The 24,093-nt window shown below is 46.6% G+C and overlaps 1 protein-coding gene across 4 annotated transcripts in view; it reads left to right on the top strand.

The window, feature by feature from the left end:
• The window catches only part of SRGAP2 (SLIT-ROBO Rho GTPase activating protein 2), a 104,755-nt gene extending 81,362 nt beyond the window's left edge, over positions 1 to 23,393 (top strand). For 3 of the 4 annotated variants that reach the window (XM_027742991.2, XM_027742992.2, XM_039387901.1), the window contains exons 15-23: positions 1,592 to 1,669; positions 3,465 to 3,599; positions 4,863 to 4,968; positions 5,752 to 5,976; positions 9,504 to 9,583; positions 13,685 to 13,865; positions 14,515 to 14,661; positions 16,767 to 17,094; positions 20,549 to 23,393. In XM_027742991.2, coding sequence (XP_027598792.1) covers positions 1,592 to 1,669; positions 3,465 to 3,599; positions 4,863 to 4,968; positions 5,752 to 5,976; positions 9,504 to 9,583; positions 13,685 to 13,865; positions 14,515 to 14,661; positions 16,767 to 17,094; positions 20,549 to 20,932 — 1,664 coding nt within the window. In that variant the 3' untranslated portion in view covers positions 20,933 to 23,393. The other variant, XM_039387902.1, reaches the window with a different exon arrangement.
• The last annotated feature ends 700 nt before the right edge of the window (positions 23,394 to 24,093 follow it).

The following is a 24,093-nucleotide window of genomic DNA, read 5'->3' on the forward strand; positions in this document are numbered from 1 at the left end:
TATTTGGTGGAAAAAAAATCATTGCAACCACGTTGCAGGGGGAACTGAGGCAGGATAAATCAGGGAGATGACACTTTTCAGACTCATATCGCTGGGTTAGCTCGGATTTTCCAAGAGACTCGATGGATTCGTGCACAGAATGTCAGGCCATGGTGCGAGGCACAGTTTGGAATTAGAAGGAAGGTGTTTTACACAGCAAAGCCACGTGAGGCAGCAGAACTGGTGCGATTGCCTGACGCGCTCACACGCGGGGATGGATTTGTTGGAGGTGGCCTGACATTTCCAAGTGTTTGGCTGTGTAGGTGTGGGATGAATGTGGGTTTCATTCTTTTTTTTTTTCTCTCCACGCTGGGAATTGTTTCTTCCCTCTGTAGCTGTGGTGAGCCACACGCTGCAATGGGATAAAACCCCTCGGAGGGTGGGGAGGGAGAGGCCACAGGTGCATCCGGGAGAGTTTATTATTGATGGCCATTATTATGGATATGTGTGATGGGAAAGGGTCTGGAGGGGCCACAGGAGGAGTGGCTGAGGTCCCTTGGCTTGTTCAGCTGGAGAAGAGGAGACTGAGGGGAGACTCATCAGGGGTTGCAGCTCCTCATGAGGGGCAGCTCCGATCTCTGCTCCCTGTGAGCAGGGCCAGGACCCAGGGAAGGGCTGGAGCTGTGTCAGGACAGGGTTAGGTTGGATCCCAGGAAAAGGTTCTTCCCCCAGAGGCTGTTTGGGCACTGACCAGGCTCCCCAGGGCAGTGGTCACAGCCCCAAGGCTGCCAGAGCTCCAGGAGGGTTTGGACAACGCTCTCAGGCACAGGGTGGGATTTTGGGGTGTCCTGTGCAGGGTCAGGAGCTGGACTGGATGATCCCTGTAGGTCCCTTCCAGCTCAGGATATTCCGTGATTCTGTTATAAGTAAAACAAAGACATTACAGCATTCCTGGTTTCAGAAAGTCCACAGAGGAGGGAGGCTGGAGGGAACGAGAGCTGCTTTCCCTTGCTCATGAGTTGATTTGTGGCAGTTGTTGCTCGTCTTACACGTACCAACAAAACTGTTTTGATGGGAGTGTATTGGAATATCCCATCTACTTGACAAAATAATGACATTCCTAATGCTCACTTTTTAGCAGGAATGTCTTTAAGCCTGTCCTAAGCCCGTGGGTCGTGCTGGGAGTAATTAAATGCTTCCGTTTCAAGTGGCTGATTTGCTCCGGGCCTGGGCGGAATCGCTCCTGCAAAATAAACATCGTGCTCGTGGCACTGGCCATATTTTACTCCTGGCTGATACACCGTTAGTTTATGACTTTCTCTGGGTTGTAAAATCCTTTGGGGATCCCCCCAGGATAAAGGATAACATGGTTGTTATAGCCCAGTTGCTGCGGTGGTTTAGGAAGAAGGGTTAATATTTGCTCTGTCTGTGCTGAGTTCTGATTTTACATATTCTGTACATGCCTGGACAGAAGAGAGAAGTGGCTTTAAATCAGCATCCTTCTGCCTGTGTTCTTATCTTTCCTTTATTGTATGAGCTGTAGCTGCTGAAGGTGCCACCTTGTCTAATCTATCTTATCTTGTTGTTATCAGCATCTCTCGCTGTCTTACAGGTTTGCAGCATGAAGGAATATTCCGGGTGTCTGGGTCACAAGTTGAAGTGAACGACATAAAAAATGCATTTGAGAGAGGTAAGGAAGTATCTCAGAAACTATTGCCAAATGTATGTTTGTTTAAATTTGTTTGAATGCCCTGAAATGGCCTGTTTTGAATGCGACTTGCTCTCTTTTATCCCTTTGATTTTTGTATTTTCGAAGTGAGTCTCCCAAACGCTTCCCTAGTGCTCATTAACCTTGAATTCTCAGTTGTTTGGTTTTATGCTTTGTACCTTGTAGAGTGTCTGTATAATAAATATTCTGAATTCAATCTTCTCTCATGTCTGATAGCTTATTGATCATTTGTAACACTAAAGGACGAGGAGAATTTCATTATTAGGTGTAACTGCAATTTCCTCCCCTCTCCCCCCAGCCCTTTGTGAACAGATTGGCTGCTAGAGGATGAAATTTTGTGTTTTCCACGTTGTTGAGGCACAGCTTGGCCACATTTATTTTAAATATCAGCGAGGGAGAGAATAAATTTCGAGGCGCCGTTAATTTGAAATCGCTTTTAATAGATTCGATTTTCTGTGGGAAAGAGCCATTCCTTACAAAGGCAGAGAGCAGTTGGGAGCCTCCTGACTCATCAGCTCCTTGCTGGGCTGTTCTCCCTGGCAGAGCAGGTTCAGAAGAGCTGCTTTTCAGGCAGTTCCTGCAGCTCATCTCCCCAGTCCTGCCTGGGTCACTGGGAACAACAGGCCTTGTGTTAATCCCCCGAATGCATCACTCTCAAAGAACAGAGTCAGTGTGTTCCTGTGCTTGCTGGTGGAAGAGACAAGCAGTAATTAATTAAGCGTTGCAAGTTTATTCTGCTTTTGGGAAGAGAGATGCTTAATGAACAACATTTGTGAAATGTGGTGTGTGATGTCACCTGTCCTCACATCCATGGATTAAAATCCTCGAGAACAGAGGAAGCAGAAATGTGTGTCACAGCAAGGAAGAGGCTTGATATCAGAATCAGACCCTTTTTTACATAAAGAAATACCAGTCAGCTTGGGAAAATAACCAAATAACCACTTGTTCCAGCACTGACGTGCAGAAGTAAAAAGGGGATTTTTTTTTTTTTTTTTTTTAGTTCCTCTCACTTGTCTCTGTAAAGCCAATGATATACAGAACTGCCAAAGTTAACAATAAGATTCCTGCATTTTATTACTTCATCCAGAGCCCTTGGTGGCAGTTAATATCAGGGATAATGCTCCAGTTTGGAGTGGCCCATTTATTATCCCGTGTGTTATTAAGATAATAGGCAAGCTTTGGTAATTTCAGTCACATAATGGATATATATAGCTTCAATTTGAGGATTGCCCCATCATTAAATCTAATTATGTCTGATAGGGAGTTTTCCCTAGGGGACAACTCCTTAAGTGGGCATCTTTCCTTTGGTAATACAGACAAACTGTGGCATCTCTGCAGCAACAAATTATCCCAGAAATGTTCCCACCCCAGTTCCCCACGTCTGCATCCTGCTGAGCCAGGGCTGGGATGCTTCTTGTGCATCCCCTGCATCCACCTGAGCTGCAGCTGGGAGTTTGCCTCGTGGAACATTTCACCTCCCTGGCGGGTCTGTGATGTTCCCACCCTTCCAAAATCCCTGGAGTGTCACTCTTGCTCCAGGACCTCCGGTGCCACACTGAAATCTGGCTGAGAGAAGCTGCCCCAGGTCTCCTGGGATTGCTGTCAGAGCTTCCCACCTCTCTGCCTCGCTCTGGTTGTAGGTGGGATTAACATAAATCCTTTTCTCCTGCAGAGGTGCATCCTTCCAGTATTCTGATGCTTTTCTCCAGTATTCTGATTTTTTTTTTCTTGCCTACTTTTCTTTCCTTTCACGAAGGGGAAGATCCCTTGGCTGGGGACCAGAATGACCACGACATGGATTCAATAGCAGGAGTCCTGAAGCTCTATTTTCGAGGGCTGGAGCACCCACTCTTCCCCAAGGATATCTTTCATGATCTGATTGCCTGTGTCAGTAAGTACATGAAGAGCTGAAAAGAAATAGGGCTGATTTTTTTTCTGGTATCCTACTTTTCTTTCTTCCCTTCCCCTTTTTTTTCCTGATTCCAGAATAAGGGTTTTGTGGTTACTTTGGTTGTTGCCCTGGCATCCTCTGTTAGGCAGCCTGGGCAGTTACCTGGTCACAGCCATCCTTGCTCTGATCTGAATGAACAAGGAGATGGAAATGAGCAGATTTGAAGGTCTGTGTGATGGATTTTTGTGACGGGATTCTTTTGAAACAGAATAAAGCAAAAAGCTTCACTCCTGTAAAATGATCTCTACGACGTGTCACCAGGAGATGTCAGAAAGGCCCTGTCAGAGGCAGGGATCACCAGCAGCCTTGTCTGCTTTCCCTGGATGTGCTGCCATGCTCTGTGTGCTCTCCTTAGCTGACAAGGTACCACTTATATTCCTTTTAGCTTCGTAACCACGAGGGACCATCTTCTGACTCCTGTTAGAGAATATCAATCATCAGGGCGGTCACAGCCGAGCTTTTAACATCCTTGGTGGTTTCTAAAGGTGCTTCTGGTAGGCAGAGAGTTGTTTGTGGTTTTTCCTATGTGAAACAACCTCATCTGAAGCGGCCTGGCCCTTGCCACGTCCTCCAGAAAATTGAAGAATGATTCTATTGTCTGAGCAGAGGAATGGCCCTTGTGGTGGCAGCCTTTGAAGTGGAGCAGAAGATAACTGCTGCTGATATGGCTCGTGGTTCTCTGCTCCTGAGAAATGCATTTGCAGAGTTGAATTCACATTAGGGGGGAGAAGTAAAATCCGCTTCCAAATAACTTCTCCCTTCTCGGATGATTTATGCTGCCCACTTATTTCTCAGCAGGCTGCTGCACACAGAGCCTTTCGCCTCACCCTTTAACTATGTTAATTTTCCTTCTGAGCGTTACACAGTTTCTTTTTTAAACACCCACCTTTCTAAGCAAAGACTTGAAGGAGCCATTGTGCCAGAACTATTGGAACAGATGACATCCAGAGCTCCCACGCTGGGAAGGAACTTGCAGTGAAGTTTCACGTGTTCAGGGACCTTCACTGTCAAAGGCTTTGCCAGCAGGTTCTGCAGCCTTTGCGTTCCCGTGCCAGGCAGCGCTGGAGCATCCCGAAAAATGGGCAAAATTCCTTCCTCCTGCTGCTGCTCTGCTGCCCAAGGGAGCCATCACAGTGCACTGGACCCAGTGGCAGGTGGTGGGTTTGGTGGGATGATGACTCTGGTGCTCTTTCTTCCTTTCAGCAATGGATAATTTACAGGAGAGAGCCCTGCACGTCCGGAAGGTGCTGCTGAACCTGCCCAAGACCACCCTGATTGTGATGAGATACCTCTTTGCATTCCTCAATCAGTGAGTGTCCTTGGGAGCACCAGGGCTCTGCTGCAGGACCTGCTGTAAACACAGAACCATTGAGGTTGGAGAAGACCTCAAAGGTTGTGGAGTCCAACCATTCCCCCTTGGCACTGCCAAGGCCGTCACTGACCCGTGTCCCCAAGGGCCCCATCCCCATGGCTTTTAAATCCCTCCAGGGGTGGGGACTCAAGATCATGGTTTGGGTTGGAGGGGACCTTAAAGCCACGGGCAGGGACACCTTCCACTAGCCCAGGTTGCTCCAAGCCCTGTCCAACCTTGGTCTTGGACACTTCCAGGGATGGGGCAGCCACAGCTTCTCTGGGCAACCTGTGCCAGGGCCTCCCCACCCTCCCAGGGAACAATTTCTTCCCAATATCCAATCTGAACCTACTCTTTCCATTTACATCCATGGCAGAGGGGATCTGTAGCTCTGGTATTGAGTGTTGGGGCTCAGAACAGCAATAATAAAGGAATAAAGACAGAGATTAATGTGCTGCCCTTATAAAGTCAGCACTCAGTCCTTTTCACATAGTCTTGAGCTTTCAAGCTCCCTTGTGGTTTCTATTTAATTTCTCTGTAAATGCCATCAGTATCTCGTTTTTTACCTGGATCCAGGGCATTCATGTCCCTGAATCAGCTAAAGCTCATCAGCTTTAGAGAGCAGAAAGCCCAAAGCAAACCTTCTGAGCTCAGCTGTGTGTTCTGCAGCAGAGGAGGATGATGATGATGATGATGTTTTCTGCTGTTCACCCTCCTTCCCACTTGTGTTTTCTTTTGCAGTTTATCTCAGTTCAGTGAAGAAAACATGATGGATCCCTACAATTTAGCCATCTGCTTTGGGCCAACGCTGATGTCAGTGCCTGAAGGTCACGACCAAGTCTCTTGCCAGGCTCATGTCAATGAATTGATCAAAACCATCATCATCCAACATGAGAACATCTTCCCAGGCCCAAGGGAGCTGGAGGGTCCAGTCTATAGCAGAGGTGGAAGCACAGAGGATTACTGGTATGATGGGTACCACTGAGGAGGAGATGAATGGGTGGATGTTTATCTGTGGATTGGCATGTTACAGTCATGAGTTCTGCCTCCTCTAATTCAGGATTGGAGCATCTGGCCCAGCCTTTCAAAAATCTGTTTTATGGAAGAGAAGATGGCTCTGGTATCTCTGGAGAGCCATCGACTCAAAAGAAATAAGCTGGTATAAAGTAGCTATTCAGTTGTCAAACCCAGCTCACTTATCTTGAAGGGCAAGGTTGTGTAGGGATTTTCTTGGCTATTCTGGTTTGGTAGCTGCCAAAATCAATCTCTTTTTTAGTTGTTGTTTGTTTTTTTCCCCCCTTCTTTTTTCTTTTTTATTTTTTTTCCCTCCTGCTTTTGCCTTTCCTTTCTGCCTTTGCTGCAGACCCAGGGGTCACTGGCAGCTGAACCTCGAAGGCTGTGGCACTGGTATAATTTTCAGGGCTTGGTGGGGGAGGAGAGAGGCAGGAATGCAAAATCACCATTTCCATGCAGCCCAAAAGCTCCAGAGGCCCGGCCGCGCGCTCGGGCTGAAGCCACATCTGGAAGCAATTCAGGCAGAGCGGCTCCTGTCATCTGGGGTGGAAGGTTGGGGAGTGGGGGAAGGAAAGGAGGTGTTTTCTTTCCTACTGGCCAAGCTGATCTCTCCCTCTGAAGATGAGGAATGTTAAATTGTGTCCTGCTTCTCCCCCCCTCCCCTGCCCCGGCTCCTTCTCTCCTTCGATGCCCCAGGAATGCAAATGATTATTTTCGTGTGCTAAAATAAATACGTTTTTTTTAATGAAGTCACTGTGGTGACAGAGCAAGCCTTGTTTCCCCTGGCTTGTTTCAGAGTAGCTGTAGCTATCAGCTCACTCCTTGAATGTGTGGCAAGGAGAGGCTCCTCTCAACTAACTGCTGTGTGCTGAAGACTTGCCAAAACCTTTTGGAAATTCTCTTTAATTTTACCCTTCGCTCTGATGCTTTTAGCTGATGTTACATGTGAAAGAATTGTAAGGGAGGGGAAAAAAAAACAACCCAACTTAGTAATATTTATGACCTTGAGGAAAGACATCAACTTTGACAGGAGGGAATAAAACTGTGCAGTGTTGAGTACCCTCAGTTTGGGTGTCACTGCACAGGAGTGTGGGGGAGGCACAATGGCCTGGAAGGTGATATCAGCTTTGGTTTTCCTTCCTTGCCCTTCCTAAGCACCCTGACCTGGGACCCTGTTAAGCAGAGAAAGGGGAGAAGCAAGCAGAGGAGGCTGCTGGAAGCCAGGAAGAAGCATCTGGTTCCCATTCCAGCTTTCTCATAGTCCTGGTATTTCCAGAGTTGTTCGTTGTTGCCCGTGGGCTCCTCACTGTGCAGGCAGCAGAGGGAATCCTTGGGGTTCAGCTGATTCCTGCTGTAGCTGGGATATCCTGGTGCCACTTCATGGGTCAAGCCCTCTGGGAGCTCCCAGGAGGTGTTTTGGTGTGGAGTTGCTGGGGCTCAGCACCACGGCCCCCGCTCTGGGCTCCAGACCTGCACCCTCGCCTGGAGTTGGCAGAGCTGTGGAACAGCTTCCCCTGGGCAGAGCAGGGTAGGGCAAGGTTCAGAGTTTGTCATCAGCTTTGAAATCCTGCCTGTGAGTCAGGCCTGGGCCGTGATGCGTCTGTCTGTCTGTCTGAGACTGCTCAGGGAGAGTCCAGGAGACCCACAAGTGAGGCCGTGGGAATGGCAGGGAAGGAGATAGAGTGTGGATGAATCATGGAATATCCTGAGTTGGGAGGGACCCACAGGGATCATTGAGTCCAACCCCTGGCCCTGCACAGGACACCCCAAAATCCCACCCTGTCCCTGAGAGCGTTGTCCAAACCCTCCTGGAGCTCTGGCAGCCTTGGGGCTGTGCCCACTGCCCTGGGGAGCCTGGTCAGTGCCCGACCACCCTCTGGGGGAAGAATCTTTCCCTGAGATCCAACCTGACCCTGCCCTGGCACAGCTCCAAGTCCTGTCCCTGCTCACAGGGAGCAGAGATTGTTGCTGCCCCTCCACTGCCCCGAGTGACTCCACTCTCACAGTGTTCCTCTGCCAGCATTTGTTGTTCTCACTTTTGGAGCCCTCAGGGTGAAACCCAGTGCTTCCCACTGCAGCATCCCGGGGCTCTCACCTCAGAGTCAGCAGTAAGGATGGGTTTTTTGGTGGAAAATGCTGCTGGAGGCATGGATAGGAGGAGGCACGTGGCCTTTGTGCAGCGTTTGGAGCTGTGTGCGACATGACTTCAGAGTCTGTGTGAAACCTTAGCCCTCAGTGCTGCCTTCCTTCCTCCTGGGGCCTCCATTTGGCTGCAGATTCTTCTCTAAACTTTATGAAGTAGCACAAAGGCTTTGCAAAGGATGGGAAAGGTTGATTCCAGAGGTGCTGGCTCAGGAGATGTTGGACAGCTTGGTGTCCTGTGGATTAAGCATAACGAGACACCAGAATTACTCAAACACTTCACCCCTTCTCCTTTTTCTGTTTTTCTCCTCTTTTTAAAAGAGTGCAGGAGGGGGATTGCCAGGGGGAGAGCACTCCACATCCACAGTCACTTATTTTAACCACAGCAAGACCAAAATGAGGGATGAAGTTATTCCTATGTGAGGAGAATTAAAAATCACCTTTTAGGAGTTACAGTGTGAGAGGGCAGCAAACGAGTTTTCTTTAGCAACAGAGTCTGCTAAGATGAAGAGCAAGCACTATTTTTTTTTATCCCTTTTTTTCCTCCTGAGAGGAGCAGGCAGGGCAGGCAGGCAGGGCTGCCAGCTGGCAGCAGCTCCACAGAACTGCTTGGGAGAGGCAATGGATCCTCTTCCAGCTTCCTTTCTGCTCCTGTCCAGAGGGAACTGCTCGTGCAGCTTCTTACAAAAACATAACCTTTGGTTGCCACTTGTTGTCTATTGATCCTTCCAAGGCTTTTCTTCTTGCCAAACATAAATGAGTCCTCTTGGTGGTTTAGGTGCTCTGGAATCTTTATTTACAGGCAATTAATCAGGCCACGGGAGTTGTTCAGTGAAATGAATGGAACAATTTAAAATGGTGATAAAAGGGATGGAGGGAGATGACAAACACAGACCTGAAAATATCATTATGAATCGAGAAATGATTTCCCCCAGGAAGTGGCAGCTTTCTCATCAACCATCTAATGAGCTAATTAGAGCAGTGGAGAACAGAGCTGAGGGAATAATCCTGGCATGGCAGAGAGGAGCTGGACCCAGCTTGCCCCTGCTGCCTGACTGCTCAGCATCTCCAGAGGTCCAGGTTGTAAGAGTTGAAGTTGGACTGCTGACAGCACACGAGAAGGGTAACCTGGATGTTTGGGTTGGTTGATCAAATAAGAATTCAGCTTGATTTTCAGGCACACTGACTTCAGCACGTGCAGATGCACCGCAGAGCGTCGCAGTGGAGCCTAAATGTTGGCTCCCCACGTGGATGTTCCCAGTTATATCTGATGGCTGTGATGAGGAAACTCAGTTTCCATCAGTCTAAATCACTGTCCCTGTTTCCTTCTGTTGCAGTGAGAGTCCCCATGGAGAGAGAGCCTCCACAGAAGACTCGGTGCAGGACGTCACGGCCGAGCACCACACCAGTGATGATGGTATGCAAAGCCTCTGAGCTGCTGGGATAACTGGTGCAGCCAGCCCTGGGGGAGGCAGGGAGGGAAGTGCCTTGGAATTGAGGTTTAAAGTTAGCTCCAAAGTGGAGTTTGAGTCAGAACAGTTGCTCGAAACATCACATTGGCAGCGTTTGGTGCCAAGAAGTAAAAAGGTGTAGGATCACAGGGAGCTGTAGAAGTTACCTGAGTGTTTTGAAAGCATCCTTTCTTCTCAGAGGTTGTCTCTTCTTAGCAGAAGGCCTGGGCACACTCCAGGCTTGGATTTGGAAGTCAAGGTGGAAGCACAGAGCCAAAGGCTGGATGTGTTCCATCATGCTCTCCCACTCCTCTGCCTGTACCAGGCATTTCCCCTTTTGGGAGCTCTGGCAGGGGGTTCTGAGTGCTCTGAGCCCCAGTGGTTCTGCTGTAAAGAAGGGAGCAAAACAAAGTCAAAAACCCGTTTGTCTTCCACTCACAGCCAGGTTTTAGGGTGGGGAGTCCTGAGGGCCTCTCTCATTGATAATTTTTGGGTTTCCTTGGGGACCTCTGTGACATTTCTGGTCTGATCAGTGAAAAGAGGAGAGAATTTCACAGTATTTCCTAAGGAGAAGGTGACACTGCAGTTGTGAGTGTCTGTTGTTGATACTTCCCAAGCCTCCTCCTGTGACAGGGAACATCCTGTGAGCCCCATCCAGAGCAGAGGAAAGATTAAATTACTGGTGTGCAACAATGATGCCTGGAATACTGAGCAGCATGGAGAGCAGACTGACCCAACCAGCACAGAGTATGATTTTATTCTTGCATTTAGACCCTTTGCAGTTGTCTATGCGAGTTCTGTGATGGTTTTACTTGTGACCTCAGTTGTAAAGGTGGGAAATAGTTACCACTCCCTTAAAATCAGGTGTCATCCTCTTTTGAGCTGGTCAGGAATTTGCTCAGCAGCCCTGCCAGGTGCTCCTGTGCTGCCTCTCTGCTTCAGCAGTTGCCCAACAAACCCTTCCCAAGACATCCCTGGGCTCCCACTGGTTTCATGGCTCGGTGATCTTAAAGGTCTTTTCCAGCCTAAGTGATCCTGGGATTCTCTAGTGTTCACACACCAGTGGTGAAGTAAAGGATGTTTAGAAATGCTGGGAAATCAGTTCTCCCTCAGCATGGTCAAGCACTGGCACAGTGATTCCTCACCAAGGTTGTTGGGAGGGAGCACAAAGCCTGTGGGAATGAAACATGAGCTCGCTCTCTGTCTCGAACAGAGTGTTCTGTCTGACAAGTGTTAGCTCTTAAAAATGCATGAAAATGTGTCCTTTTGGAGTTTGTATCTAAGAAAGAGCAATTTAATAGCTGCGAGGAAGGACAGGCCAACTCATCCCACATCTGCATACAGCCTGGGACTAAAGCCTGCAGGCTCCCACACTGGGGTGGGCACTGGGGCTGTTTCTGGAGGGGATTTTTAGGTCTCTTCTGTGACTGAAGGGGGGACAATAGTGAGAAATGAGGAGTTAGAGATGAGAGAAGGACACTGTTCTGCAGCCTCTGGAACTCGATCGCGTGGGGCCCCCGAGCAAGGTAAAACTGGGAGGTGTTTTGGATGGAGTTCTGCATCCTACATGGAATATTCCATAGGAAGCATTTGGGAGGGAGCCTTTGGCACTGAAGCAGAGGAGGGAGCTGGGGCTGTATCTCTTTGAGGGAGCTGCAGGGTCTGGTTAAGTGAGGAATCTCATGTCCTAACTGAGCTGTGCAGAGTCACACCTTGCTCATACCTGTCAGCAGTGCAGGTACAGCACCAGGACTCTGGGATGGGTGTTCCTGGGTTTTTCTCCCTCCTTCAGTCTTTAGATTCTTTAGCACTTGCTTCTTAAGCTCTTTTGTGAGCCTGGCACTAATCTTCCCAAAGCAAAGCTGTCATCCCAGCCACCCTCACTGAAGGAAGGAATTTTGGGGTGAGGGGAAAGAGGTCATGTTTTGAAGAGCATCCAAGCTGTTCTGCAGCCTCACTGTACAAGTGAGAGGACACTCTGGTTTGAGACAGGTATAAGAGGTCAGAAATGCTGAAAAACAAGCAGATTATATGTTTGTTAAATTACACATATGAGTGGAAACATTTGAATCTGCTGCTTTCCTGCCCAGGCTCTCAGCCTGGCAGGGGGAATTGTTTGGCTTAGCCTTATTGCTCTTTATTCACACAGCTTTCTTGTCTGAAAGTGTAGTAGGAAAAAAGCTACTGGAAATTAAAGTCTAAAATCAGTTCTCTGGAGAAGAGCCAGAGTCCTAAAAAGCAAATTGGAAACATAAGAAACCTGAGTGCCGCTCTCATCTGGAACAATAAACACTTCCTAATGAAACAGATGGAATGTACCAAACCACACTCCCATCCCTTTCCTAAATGCAGGGGGGACACCAGAAAGCAGCATAATTGGGGTTTTTAGTGTTAGGAAGAAACTGGCTCCAGAGGCAAAACAAGCAAGAGGAAAGAAGGAGCCAAACAGGGCTCACCACGTGCTTCGGGCAGTTGAGAGCTGCCAACATGGGCCAGGCTTTTCCCACCCTTCCAAATCCCTGCCTGGTTGCTGAGGGCTGATAATGGGATTTTGTGTGAGGCTGACCCACAGGCTTACCTGAAATGTGTGGTTGAGAGAATTCTGAGCTGTTGGGTTTAGCAATGGAGGAATTATTGTTGGGGGGTGGATCTGACTGATCTTGTTGCCATTTGCCCTCAGTCCTTGGTCACTTTGTGCTGGGTAACTCAGATGCTGGTGGGGCTTTTTGGGGGATGAGATGCTTCTGCTCTGCTCCCTCAGCTTGGTTGATGAGGTTCAGCCACATATTCACCATTTATTTTATCAAGCCTTGCCTGCCTGTGAACAGACATGGAGACCCAATTCTTGAGCATCTGCTCTCCCAAGGAATAACTGCAAAAGCTGTGGCTCATGTTTGGCCTTCCAGTGTTATTTGTATGGCTCTTGCACTGTAGAAGCTTCCTGTGATGCAGGGGAGATCTCTATATGGAATACTGGACCTTTCCTGGTCCGGGAAGAGGAAGCACAACTCTTTTTCTCCAGGAAAGAACTCAAATTTCCATGGACTGCTTAGCTGTGCTAAAGCTCCTTTAAAGTAAGAAGCAAGTCCACTGGGGCTGTGTGGTTGAGCTCATCCCCATTCCCCTGATTCCTGCCTAGAATTGGGAGCTGGCTTAATATATATTTAGACTCAACCAGTGTCAAAATTTCAAAGTCTTACAAATAATCCGCATGAATTTCATATTGATCTTCCTGAGTGTCTAAATGCCCTTATTGTCCCTCTGTATAATATCAGAGTCCTGCAGGGACCTGGATTAGTGGCTGGTTGCAGACAGGGCATGGCTGGAGCTCGTCTGTGAGCTTTGCAGGCAGGTTTGGAGCACGTTGGGCAGCTCCAGGCGTGATCCCTCCGTGCTCGGCGGACCCGGAGCATCCCAGCTGGATGGAGCTGGGAAGCAGCTCACCCTCCCCATCACTGCACAAAGCACAGCAGTGGAGGCCCTGGATGTTTTCCTGAGCTTCCATGACAGTTGGATGAATAGCACGGCCTCCCACGGTGCCAGAATCCGGTCTCCTGGGTCAGGTGAACCTCGCAGGCAGCAGAGATTTCCCTCTGAATAGACCCTTTATTTCTGAAGCAGCTTGGAATGAGAGGATGTTTCCCTCCCCAAATGCTAATAACAACTCCTGCCTGCCTGGGAGGTTCAGCTTAGCTGCCTTGAAGGAAGTGTACCATAGGCAGATCGTTGTCTGGAACACACCTGGTTGCTACCCAGCTTTGAAATGCTTTTTGGTTCAAGGAGACACTAATTTTGCCATTGCCACTTCCATGGCAATGTAGGCTTGAATCGCTGTGAGTGGGTTTATGACTTGGAAAACATGGATGCAGAGATCAGGCAAATGCTAAAAGTGCAAAGTCCACACGTTTTGGGGGAGTTCCCCTCTGAATTTTGCTGCTTCAAAACACTGCAGCCTTAAGCAGCAACACTTCATCCTCTTCGTGCTCTCGCCTACGGGTTTAAACAGCTGATACTTAATAAACCCAAATGTTTAGTGAATTGTTGTTTGTTCCCTTCTGTCTCCTTAGAGTGTGAGCCCATAGAAGCAATAGCAAAGTTTGACTACCTTGGCAGGACAGCACGAGAGCTGTCCTTCAAAAAAGGAGCCTCCCTCCTGCTCTACCAGCGGGCCTCGGACGACTGGTGGGAGGGACGGCACAACGGGATCGACGGCCTCATCCCCCACCAGTACATCGTCGTCCAGGACACGTATGTGACACCCTGGCCTTGCCCAAAAACTCGGGTGTGGAGGGGAGTGTTTGTGCCCAGGTGTTGGCACCAGGTGGGGGCAGTTCCTCCTTCAGCCCCCCCTGCGGGAAGGGGAGCGAGCAGAGCTCGGGGAGGTGTCGGTGCCCAGGGGTGTGGAGGTGTCAGAATGGTTCTGGTGCCTGGGAAAGATGCAAAGCTGGGATCTGCAGGTTGCTCACAGGAGTCAGGCTCTCAGGCTGGAGGGGGATTTTTCAAGGGGGAATGGCCTTAAGCTGCAGGAGGGCAGGTTTAGGTTGGATATCAGGAGAAAATTCCTCCCTGTGAGGGTGGGGAGGCCCTGGCACGGGTTGCTCAGAGAAGCTGTGGCTGCCCCTGGATCCCTGGAAGTGTCCAAGGCCAGGTTGGACGGGGCTTGGAGCAACCTGGGCTAGTGGAAGGTGTCCCTGCCCATGGCAGGGGGAGTGGAACTGGATAATCTTGAAGATCCCTTCCAGAAAACCATTCTATGATTTGAAAGATGATTCTTAAGAGAAAGACACCAGCACTGTGCTGCTGCCCCATGTGTGTGTTTTCATGCACAGTGCTGCATTTGAAATTCAGTGCTGTTGGTCCTGTTCTGGTTGTGATGTGCTTCCCTCCTCCTTCCTAGTGAGGATGGAATCTCAGAAAGGTCCAGCCCGAAGTCTGAAATAGAAATAAACTCTGAGCCACCGGAAGAAAAAGTGACAGCCAGAGCTGGTGCCAGCTGCCCGAGCGGGGGGCACGTCGCAGATATTTACCTTGCAAACATCAACAAGTAAGAACAGCCTTGCATTGTTTTCCTGAACTGTAAAGAGCTTGGTGGTGAGCCCAGTGAAATACTTCCTTCCCTGACAAAGGTTCATTAACCAGCACTGCCACCATTCTTCTCTGCTTCCCCCTCTTCTAACCCACTCACGTTTTGCTGCCCGAGCTCTGTCACCAGTGTGGCCAATGCTCATTTAAAACCCCACTGGCTGCTCTTCCCTATCCCCAAGGTGCCATCTGTTCCTGTTTTCCCAAATATGCCCTATTTTACGAGCTAAGCAGAGGAAGGGAGGGGAATGGTGGAATGAGATCTTGTATCGTGCGTCCCCATTCGTTGTTGCGTTCCGTGATCTGTCGTGTCTTGTCCACATTTAACAAGTTTTGTTTGATGGGGTGGGGGGACAATTCCTTCGGAAACTGGTGTCCCATTTTGTGATAAATGCCATTCCTGAAGTCCCACCATCTGGCATTGCCTGTAACACTCTCTAGTTTCTCCAGCACTTCTCACCTCAGGTTACTAACCATATGCTTGCAGTGGAACAGCACAACCCCCTGTTGCTCTAACCTTACTTTCTCTACCAGAAATTGTTGCCTTAGCCAACACTCAACATAGTAAAAAAGCTGAAAAAACCAAGCCAGTAACAGACTAAATTTCATGATCTGTTATTTCATTTTTCTGAAGCAGACTTATCTTTCTGATCATTTCCTTAGCATTAAAACCCCCACATCTCTATTGTGCAGTGAAGGTATTATGTGATAATTACAGTTTGATGGGAGGGGATAGTCTTAACCTTCAGTTAATTTAACAGAATGTAGTCTATAAAGGCATTAACAGAAATGCATCCTTTTAAAAGGTTTGGACCTGCTTATGGCCTAGAGGGCCTGGTCTTTAGTTATGGGATTCAGCAGAGCTCCACTGATATCTTTGAAGCCATGTTAATCTGCATCAGCTTGGGATCTGGGCTTTCCTTTATGATATTTATTGTCTGAGCCACTGAAGTAGCCATTCTGCCAGTTTTGGAGAGATTTGTGTAATCACAGACCTATGTTGGAGCTTCACCATCTGCTGGCTTTGGTAGTGTTGTGTGTAGTGTTTTTAAGAAGCCTGGGTAATGTCCACTCCAGTTTTTTTTTTCCCTTTACTAGGGAACCTGATATTTAGCAACAGTAGCATAAGACTCATTTTGTTGTTTTTTCTTTAGGAATGAATCTTCTGACCTATGTGTGAACAGACTTGAGCAAAATTAAATCAGATGGTTTCGCAATGACAGTTGTGCCACCCACTGAATTATTATTTGGATGCCAAAATCCTACTGGAGTTAACACTTTCTTGCAGTTATTCATGGGGCTGGTGCTATATATAAATGGATCCTTCCCTGTATAATGGATGCCAAGCTTCAGACCTATGGCATAAAGTATTCTGCTGCATTGGCCTTCCTATGATTTGAGAGGAATCGTGCTGTCAGACCGCAAGGTGCTGGGGTAGAAACTAAATTCTTTGGAGCAGTTCATCCATTTGACATCATCTTTTGGTTTATCTGTAGCCCTGCATAGAAAAGTGCCTTGTGGTCCTGCCAGAGCCATGAAAAAGAACCACCTCTTACCACCAGCAAATATTGGAAATGATCATTAACCCCAAACTGGGGTTCTTTGCTTGCTGATCTCTGAAAATAATAACTTGATGCCTTGGGCCAGGAGCTTAGTAGACTTATACTGTGTCCTCCAGTCAAAAATTGTAGCTCTGCTCTTCGAATGTAATAAAAACACATCATCAAAACCTGTTGAAGGCACAGAGGGTTTTTTTTGTCTTCAAATACAGATTCTTTTCCTCTTGACCAAGTTAATCACGTTCCATCCAAGCTTTCTGGTTTTGCTCTGAACGTGCCCAGCTGCCAGAACTCAGCCTCGTTGTTAGAAGTGTTGAACTGGAACGATTTATAATTTCACTGTATCGCAACCACTCCTAAAATCCTGGGTGTGTTTGTAATCTGGGTTATCTTTTTATGTCTCTTCCCATTGTCCTCTGTGTTGTTTTTGGGGGGATATCTTCAAAAAAAATGACAGCTGGTTGTTTGTACCTGCTTGTATTGACTTGTTTTGCTTTTGTGACTGAAGGCAAAGAAAGAAACCAGAGTCAGGCAGCATCAGAAGAGCCTTCCGTCAAAGTGACAGCCATGGACTAGGTAGTTCACTGGCAGAACCAGCCTCCCCCGGAGCCATAGCCGGTTCCAGACCCTCATCTCAGCCCATTATGAGCCAAAGTCTTCCCAAGGAGGTTCCAGATAAATGCTCCATCAGTGGCCACGGCAGCCTCAATTCCATCAGCCGACACTCGTCGCTGAAGAACAGGATCGACAGCCCCCAGATCCGGAAAACTGTCACAGCAGGGAGGTCCAAGAGCTTCAACAACCACCGGCCCATGGACCCCGAGGTCATTGCACAGGTAAGGAGGAGGGGTTTGCCCTGAAGGCTTGGCTTGGAAATTTGAAGGATGTTTTAATGAGGTGTTTTAATGCGAAGTCTGATTTAATCTCGTGTCCGTTCCCTTCTGGGGGATGGACCATCTCTGTCATGGTGAGAGTCTGCAGGAGCTGGGCCTGGGTAGGCTGGAGAAGAGAAAACTGAGAGGGGATCTCGTCAATCCTTACAAATATCTCCAAGGGGTATCAGGGGATGGTGCCAGACTCTGTTCAGTGGTGCCCAGTGACAGGACAAAGAACCACAGCCATAAACTAAAACACAACAACTTCCACCTCAACTTGAGGAAGAATTTCTTTCCATGGAGGTGGCAGAGCCCTGGAACAGCTGCCCAGGGAGGGCGTGGAGTCTCTCTCTTTGGAGACATCCCAAATCCCTCTGGATGTGTTCACTGTGTCACCTGCTCCAGGTGACCCTCCCTTGGCAGGGGGGTTGGACTGGGTGATCTCCAGAAGTCCCTTCCAACCCCAACTACCCCGTGATTCTCTCAATGCAATATTAACTTACAACACAGCTTGAGTCTACCCTTTCATCCTTGCTTTGTGCAAAGCACTGAGGCTGCTTTCATGAGGGAATATAAACAGTCAGCTCCTTCCTCCATAAAAACTTGGCCCTGTTCATTATTCAGAATTTAATTTCAGCAATAAAAAGCGTCCATTTCAGAAAGTGACACAGATTTCAAAGCTGTCAGCAAGGAATTAAACAATCACAACTCCAAGACCCGAGGAAAGCGAAGTATTTAGCGTCGACTTAACATTCTCCTGTCAGTTGTGCAGACTTGCCTGTGGTGAGACATTGGAAGCACATGGAGCAGCACAGCCAAAATAAAAGCAGGCTGCTGACTCCTTCAGTGCTCCAGTGGCATCTTTATATGCTCACAGGCTTCAGAACCCAACTCTGAACATAATCCTGCTGCTTTTCACGAGCTGTTTATTCAGGCAAGTGCCTTGAAGTGAAGGGCAGGCTGCAAAAGATGTAAATGTTACCAATTTCCCTCTTCCATGAAGGATCTGCCCTGGTGGATGTGCCTGCACTTGCACGTTGCCCGTACCAACTGTTTGCAGTATGGGATGGATGCATCTGTGTAAAGCCAAGGAATGCTCCAGGCTCGGATTACAAAGCCAGCCCTGGGAGACCTGACTGCTCTGCCTGGTTCAGGACTCTGGAGGTTTCTAAGGAGGGGAAAATATGTGAAAATTAAACGTAATTTTTATTGACAAAACAGCAACTCCAAATAATAAATAAACCCAAATTAAAACCTGATGGGTGTTCTGATGGAAGGTTGTATTTTGCTGTTATGAGTATCTTTAGCCCATTTGTTACAGTGGAATTATAATATACAGCTCCTGCTGCCTTCATATTTCCCTGTCCTTCCAGGGCTTTGGTTGATATAAATCAGATTCTTTGTTTTATCAATTAGGATCTCCTCTCCCTACCAGAACACACACTCCATTGTTTCACTGGAGAAGAGTCTGGGGAGAAAAAGGAACGAGGAGGGGAAAATAAATAAAAAAGAGGAGGGAGAAAAAAATCAGACTGTGTTAAATCAGTGCTTCTCTCTGCCCTGTGACATCTTTTCAGACACCATCTAATAACCCTTGTGCATCTTACATATTCCCTCAAACACTTAACTAAAATCTGCCTGGCCTCAGGACAGACTGGGAGGTGTCAGATTACTGTCTCTGCTTTATTCCACCATTCCTTGACTGATTTACCTTCCCCACCCCCTGGAAAACCTCGGGAGGAAGCTGAAGAGCTGTGGCCAAAGTGTGAGTCAGAGCAGGGCTGAGCTCTGCTGCTCCCCAGGGAATTCTGTGCCCCGCTGGGTTCACCAGTGGAGGTCCTGCTCCAGCTGAGACAAAACCGCCACATTTTTGTCTCAAAACTCTCTTTATATGTATTTGTTAATAACTGTGATATTTTATAAGAGGAAGGAGAAGTGCCAGCTTGAATTTCTGTACGTGTTTCTGGTATCTTCTGCGTGTTCTAAAATGCTAAAATTTTGAGTGCTGTGAAATACCTTTCTGGGAACAGCTCAGCCAGCAGGAAAAGCAGTGAGGCTGCAGGAGCACAGGAGGGTTTCAACACTCAGTGTGTGACCCATCAACCAGTGTCAAAACCATCAGCCCTGCAGGAATTTACTCTCCTGAATCTCCTGTGCCAAATAAAGTGCCAGAGTGGGTGTTCATAGTTTGATTCCATTGGTGCATTTGGGGATTTTATTCATCTTTAAAACCCAAGCAGCAAGAGGAGCAGTAAAGGACCAGATCAGCATCGAGATAGTGCTGGCAGTTATTTTGTTCCCTCTTGATGGAAAAAAATTAGTGCTTATTGACTGCAGGATGTGATGCTGAACAGTTGGGCACAGGTTTCACTCTGACATCACAAGGTCCTTCACCCAGGGTCAATTTGAGTGTTGATGTTCACAGGCTGGAAACAAATATGTCATTCTCAAAGTCTTATATATTTATATACTTTTTAAGATCTATATACACATACATATTATAATATATATTATAAGTATATAAGTATTTATATATTTATATCTATTGATATCTCTATATATTATATATTTATATATTTATATACTTTTTAATATCTATATACACATACATATTTATATATAATATATATTATGAATATATAAGTATTTATATCTGTTGATGTATCTATATATTATATATTTATATAGATATATTTTATATAATATAATTATTATTATACATTCTCTGTAGTATTTATCATTTTTATATATTTATTCTATATTGTATATTGTATTTAATATTTATTTTATATAATTGTATATCTAGATTACATATAGATGTCTCTATATATCTATATGTAATATAGATATCTATAGATATAGATAGATATATCTATAGATATATCTATATATATACATATATATAGATATATATATCTATATGTAGATATATACAGATTTATCTATATAGATATATGTAATATATATCTATATGTAATATAGATATATAGAGACATTTATATCTCTATATATTTAATCTGTATTTATATATTTATATCTATGTTTTATATATATTTGTATTTATATATTTGTATGTATATATTTATATTTGTATGTATATATCTATATTGGTATTTATATATTTATGTCTATATTGGTATTTATATTTTATATATATTTATATATATTTATATTTATATATTTTCATATTATTTATATATTTATATATTTATTTATATTTTATATCTATATCTGTATTTATATATCTATATATTTGTGTTTATATATTTCTACCTATAATTTTATATTTATATAACATACATTTATAGATATTTTTATATATTTATGTATATATTTTTTTATATATTTATATTTATATATATCAGTATTTCTGTGTCTGGGCTCTATTCACCAGGTTTCTCCTCTGTGTTTGCAGGACATTGAAGCCACAATGAACTCTGCTCTGAACGAGCTGCGGGAGCTGGAGAGGCAGAGCAGCGTCAAGCACACGCCGGACGTTGTCCTGGACACCCTGGAGCCCTTGAAAACGTCCCCCGTGGTGGCCCCCACCTCGGAACCCTCCAGCCCTCTGCACACCCAGCTCCTCAAGGACTCTGAGCCGCCCTTCCAGCGCAGTGCCAGCACGGCCGGGGACATTCCGTGCACCTTCCGGCCCGTCAAGTCCGTCAAAATGGCCACGCAGGTGAAACCTCCGGCCACCCGCCCCAAACCCGCCGTGTTCCCCAAAACCAACGCCACGAGCCCCGGCGTGGCCTCCTCCGCGTCCCAGCAGCCCCCTGACAAGTCCTGTACTGTGTGATGAACTCGGTGCTGCTCCGTGGAGACGGCTCTTACCCCTTCGGATGGAGAGACTCTGTTACACAAAGACGTTAAAATTCCTATTTAAGTGATTTTTTTTTTTTTTTTTTTCCGAACTGAAGGTTTAGTTGTGAAACTGCCGCTCGCTCTTCCCGGGAGCTCTTCCCGGGAGCGAACTGAGCGGTAACAACCTCGTCCCACGTCCCCACATGGCTGATGTGTGTGGGGCAAAGCGGTTCCTGCCACGCTCGGGGAAACCCGGAGTCGGGTCACTGTGAAGCTGAGCAGGAAAACACACACAGGAGGGATGAGTTGGATCTTGGTTTCTGGTTGATGCCTTGTCCATGTGTTTGGCCACTGAAAGAAACACTCAGTGGCATCCTGTTTTTGGATACTGGTGTAGTGACTTATATATTCTGTGTTTCATTTACCACAGGGAAACAATAGGATAGATTTTAGTCTCTTGCATGTTTTGGTGCCACTGGTTACGTGGAGCTTGGACATGCCTGTTTCTTGTGCATTATTATTATTATTATTATTATTCTGTCGCCCGCCGGTGCCATGGTGGTTTAAGGGTCTGTCTCGACTTCCATCACATCCTCTGGTTTTGTTTGTTTGCTCCCCCTTCCTTCCCCCTCCCCGGGGCCAAAGCCCTTGGCCATCCAGCCTCATGCTTTAGTTGACACTTGTCATGAAAAATAGTTTACTCTGGAACACTCTTAGATTTTTGTGGAGTTCTACGTAATGTGTGTCTGTGCAAATATAAACAAACGTGCTCCTGAGGTTTAGGAGCATAACAAAGAGCCCAGTTGTTGCTTATGGACAATCGAGCTGGTTTTTCCCCCCTTTGCTCTCCCGTATTTAAAAACAGCTTTATTGTTTCAGCGTGACTTCCAGCCCGTGGGCTCTGATGTGCTGTGTGCTCTCGGGAGACTGAATGTAAAAAACAAGTTCACTTGGAAAACTCAAGCATCCCCTGGTAGGAGCCCACTTCCTAACGCACACAATCCTCGGTCTGATCACTCGTCAGGATGGATCCTCACCAAAATCCCAGTGACAAGCACTGTAAAAAAAAAAAAACAAAAAAACAAACTTCGCTCCGAAGTTCTCAAACTTCCTACCTTCTCCCTCTTTCTGGTTGCCAACGCTTCGGTCGGTGGCCGTGACCGCCGCGACTCGATTTAGGGATCTCTGCTCTTATAGAGCAGGGCAGGAAACGCCGCTGGGGACAGTGATGTGACAGCACACGTGGCTTCTGGAGTGGCTTCCCTGCGTGTCCCTTGGCGTGGCTCCTCCCTAGGACTCGGACATGTGAATGGATTCGTAGTATTTGTATTTATCTGTAGGCAGCAAACGCTCCAGCTGCCCACAGGCTGCAAGGACTCTTTTGTACTCCTCTGGGAATTCTCCACAATGCTCATGTTTATTTAATTTAATAATAATAATAATTAAAAACAAACAAACAAACAAAAAACCCACAACAAAGGCATGTGCCACTTGCAGCGCTAAGGAAGATTCACAGCCCTGGCTGACCCTGGTTCTCCTTGTTCCTAAACTTTTCTGGGATGTTAAAACAAGCTGCACATCTTATGTGTTCATCAGACAAATTCAGGCAAGGGCAAGATAAGAAAAATCATTTTTCTCGCCCGTTTAGCTGAGTTTCTTTCCAGTTTGTGGGTTCCTCGTGACTGCGATGTCGGTTTAATTGGCACTTAGTAATTAAAAAAGAAGAAACGAAACGTGCTTTTCTAAGAAGGGCTGCTGAAATGGGTTTTTTCTCGTTAATTTAGGATGTTACTTGGAAAAATGGAGCAGGGTTTTCCTGTGTCCCTGCCCGTCCCCACACGCACACACCCCCCTCTCTCTACAGGAGCAATCAATCCATATTAATGATGGCTTTTCAAAACACCAACTTCCTCTCTGCCCTAAATTAAGAAAATTGTGGAACACTGGAAAGATTTCAGTGAGAACACTCTTTGTTATCCATTTCTCCTCAGCTTTCCCTGGGGAAGCCCCATGGTACGTGTGTGACTGTCACTGGACCTCACAGAAGATCCCAAGGGCGCGACCGGCGACCTTTGCTCTCAGGTTCTGATGGACTTCTACCACCAAGGAATCACTTGTTCTTTTGGGGAAAAATAGAATTAATTAGACTTGTAATTTTTTGCTCAGGCAGAACTTGCTGGCATTTCCTTTTAAGTAGGAATTTTTTTGGTTTTCTTTTTTTTTTTTTTTTGGTCATAAATGACCAAAGTTAATCTGTATCAGGAGCAGGATCTCTGTAAATCGACTTCAACTCATTTGTAATGCCTTATTTTCTTTCTATTTTTATGCCTAGCGTTCATGTTTCTAAGAATAAGTGTCCAGCCACGCACAGCACATTGGAGGAGATGCTCTTCTCTATCTTCCAGGTCTGAAGTGTGAAATTAGGAGATTTAAACAACAACAGCAACAAAAAAAAAGACTTCAGGTTACTGTAACAGCAACTGTCTGTATCTGAATTACTGTGCTTCTCTAGCATCCACAGCTCTGGGACAATCCTGCTGCCAAGGGGAGTGTGCTTGGCAGGATAACCTGTATATGGAGCAACTCAACTGGAATTCTGGTGTGCACTGTGATTGACACGTAACATTTACAGCAAGCAATATGACAGGCTGAAGGTCATCCTTCCTCTCCCTCGTGCTCCGGGTCTGCCCGGCCGGCAGAAAAACTCACACGCGGGGGAATCGAACGACAAAATCACAACCAAGAAAAGGAGGATTTCACCTTGCCTGCTTCACTCTGTGAACACACAAGGCCAAGAGAAGGTTTGCCACAAGGGTTTAATGCCCGCTCGCTGATGGAGAGGTGGGAAGGAGGGACTGGGAAAGTCGACGCCGCTCCCTGCGGGAGAAGAGACCGGCGTAGGGTGGGCAAGGACGACACAGTGGTTTGCTTGGGGAGGTACCAACGTCGCTTCATATCTTCATATTCCGAAGAAATATTAGCTCTTCCGTAGGAATTCTCTTTTCCATGACTTTTTTATGTAATGTTCGTGTCAAATATAAAGACAAGAAGTGTTGGATAACTGGAATAACGTCTGTCTGTTCGATAGTGCTCGGGATGAACAACGGGGCCTTGTTCATCGGGTGTTGGATTGAAATAATCCAAAGCAAAAACTTT

Source organism: Pipra filicauda, unplaced genomic scaffold, assembly GCF_003945595.2.
Source record: "Pipra filicauda isolate LSUMZ 115617 unplaced genomic scaffold, ASM394559v2 scaffold599_size242720_pilon, whole genome shotgun sequence".
Lineage (NCBI taxonomy): Eukaryota > Metazoa > Chordata > Aves > Passeriformes > Pipridae > Pipra > Pipra filicauda.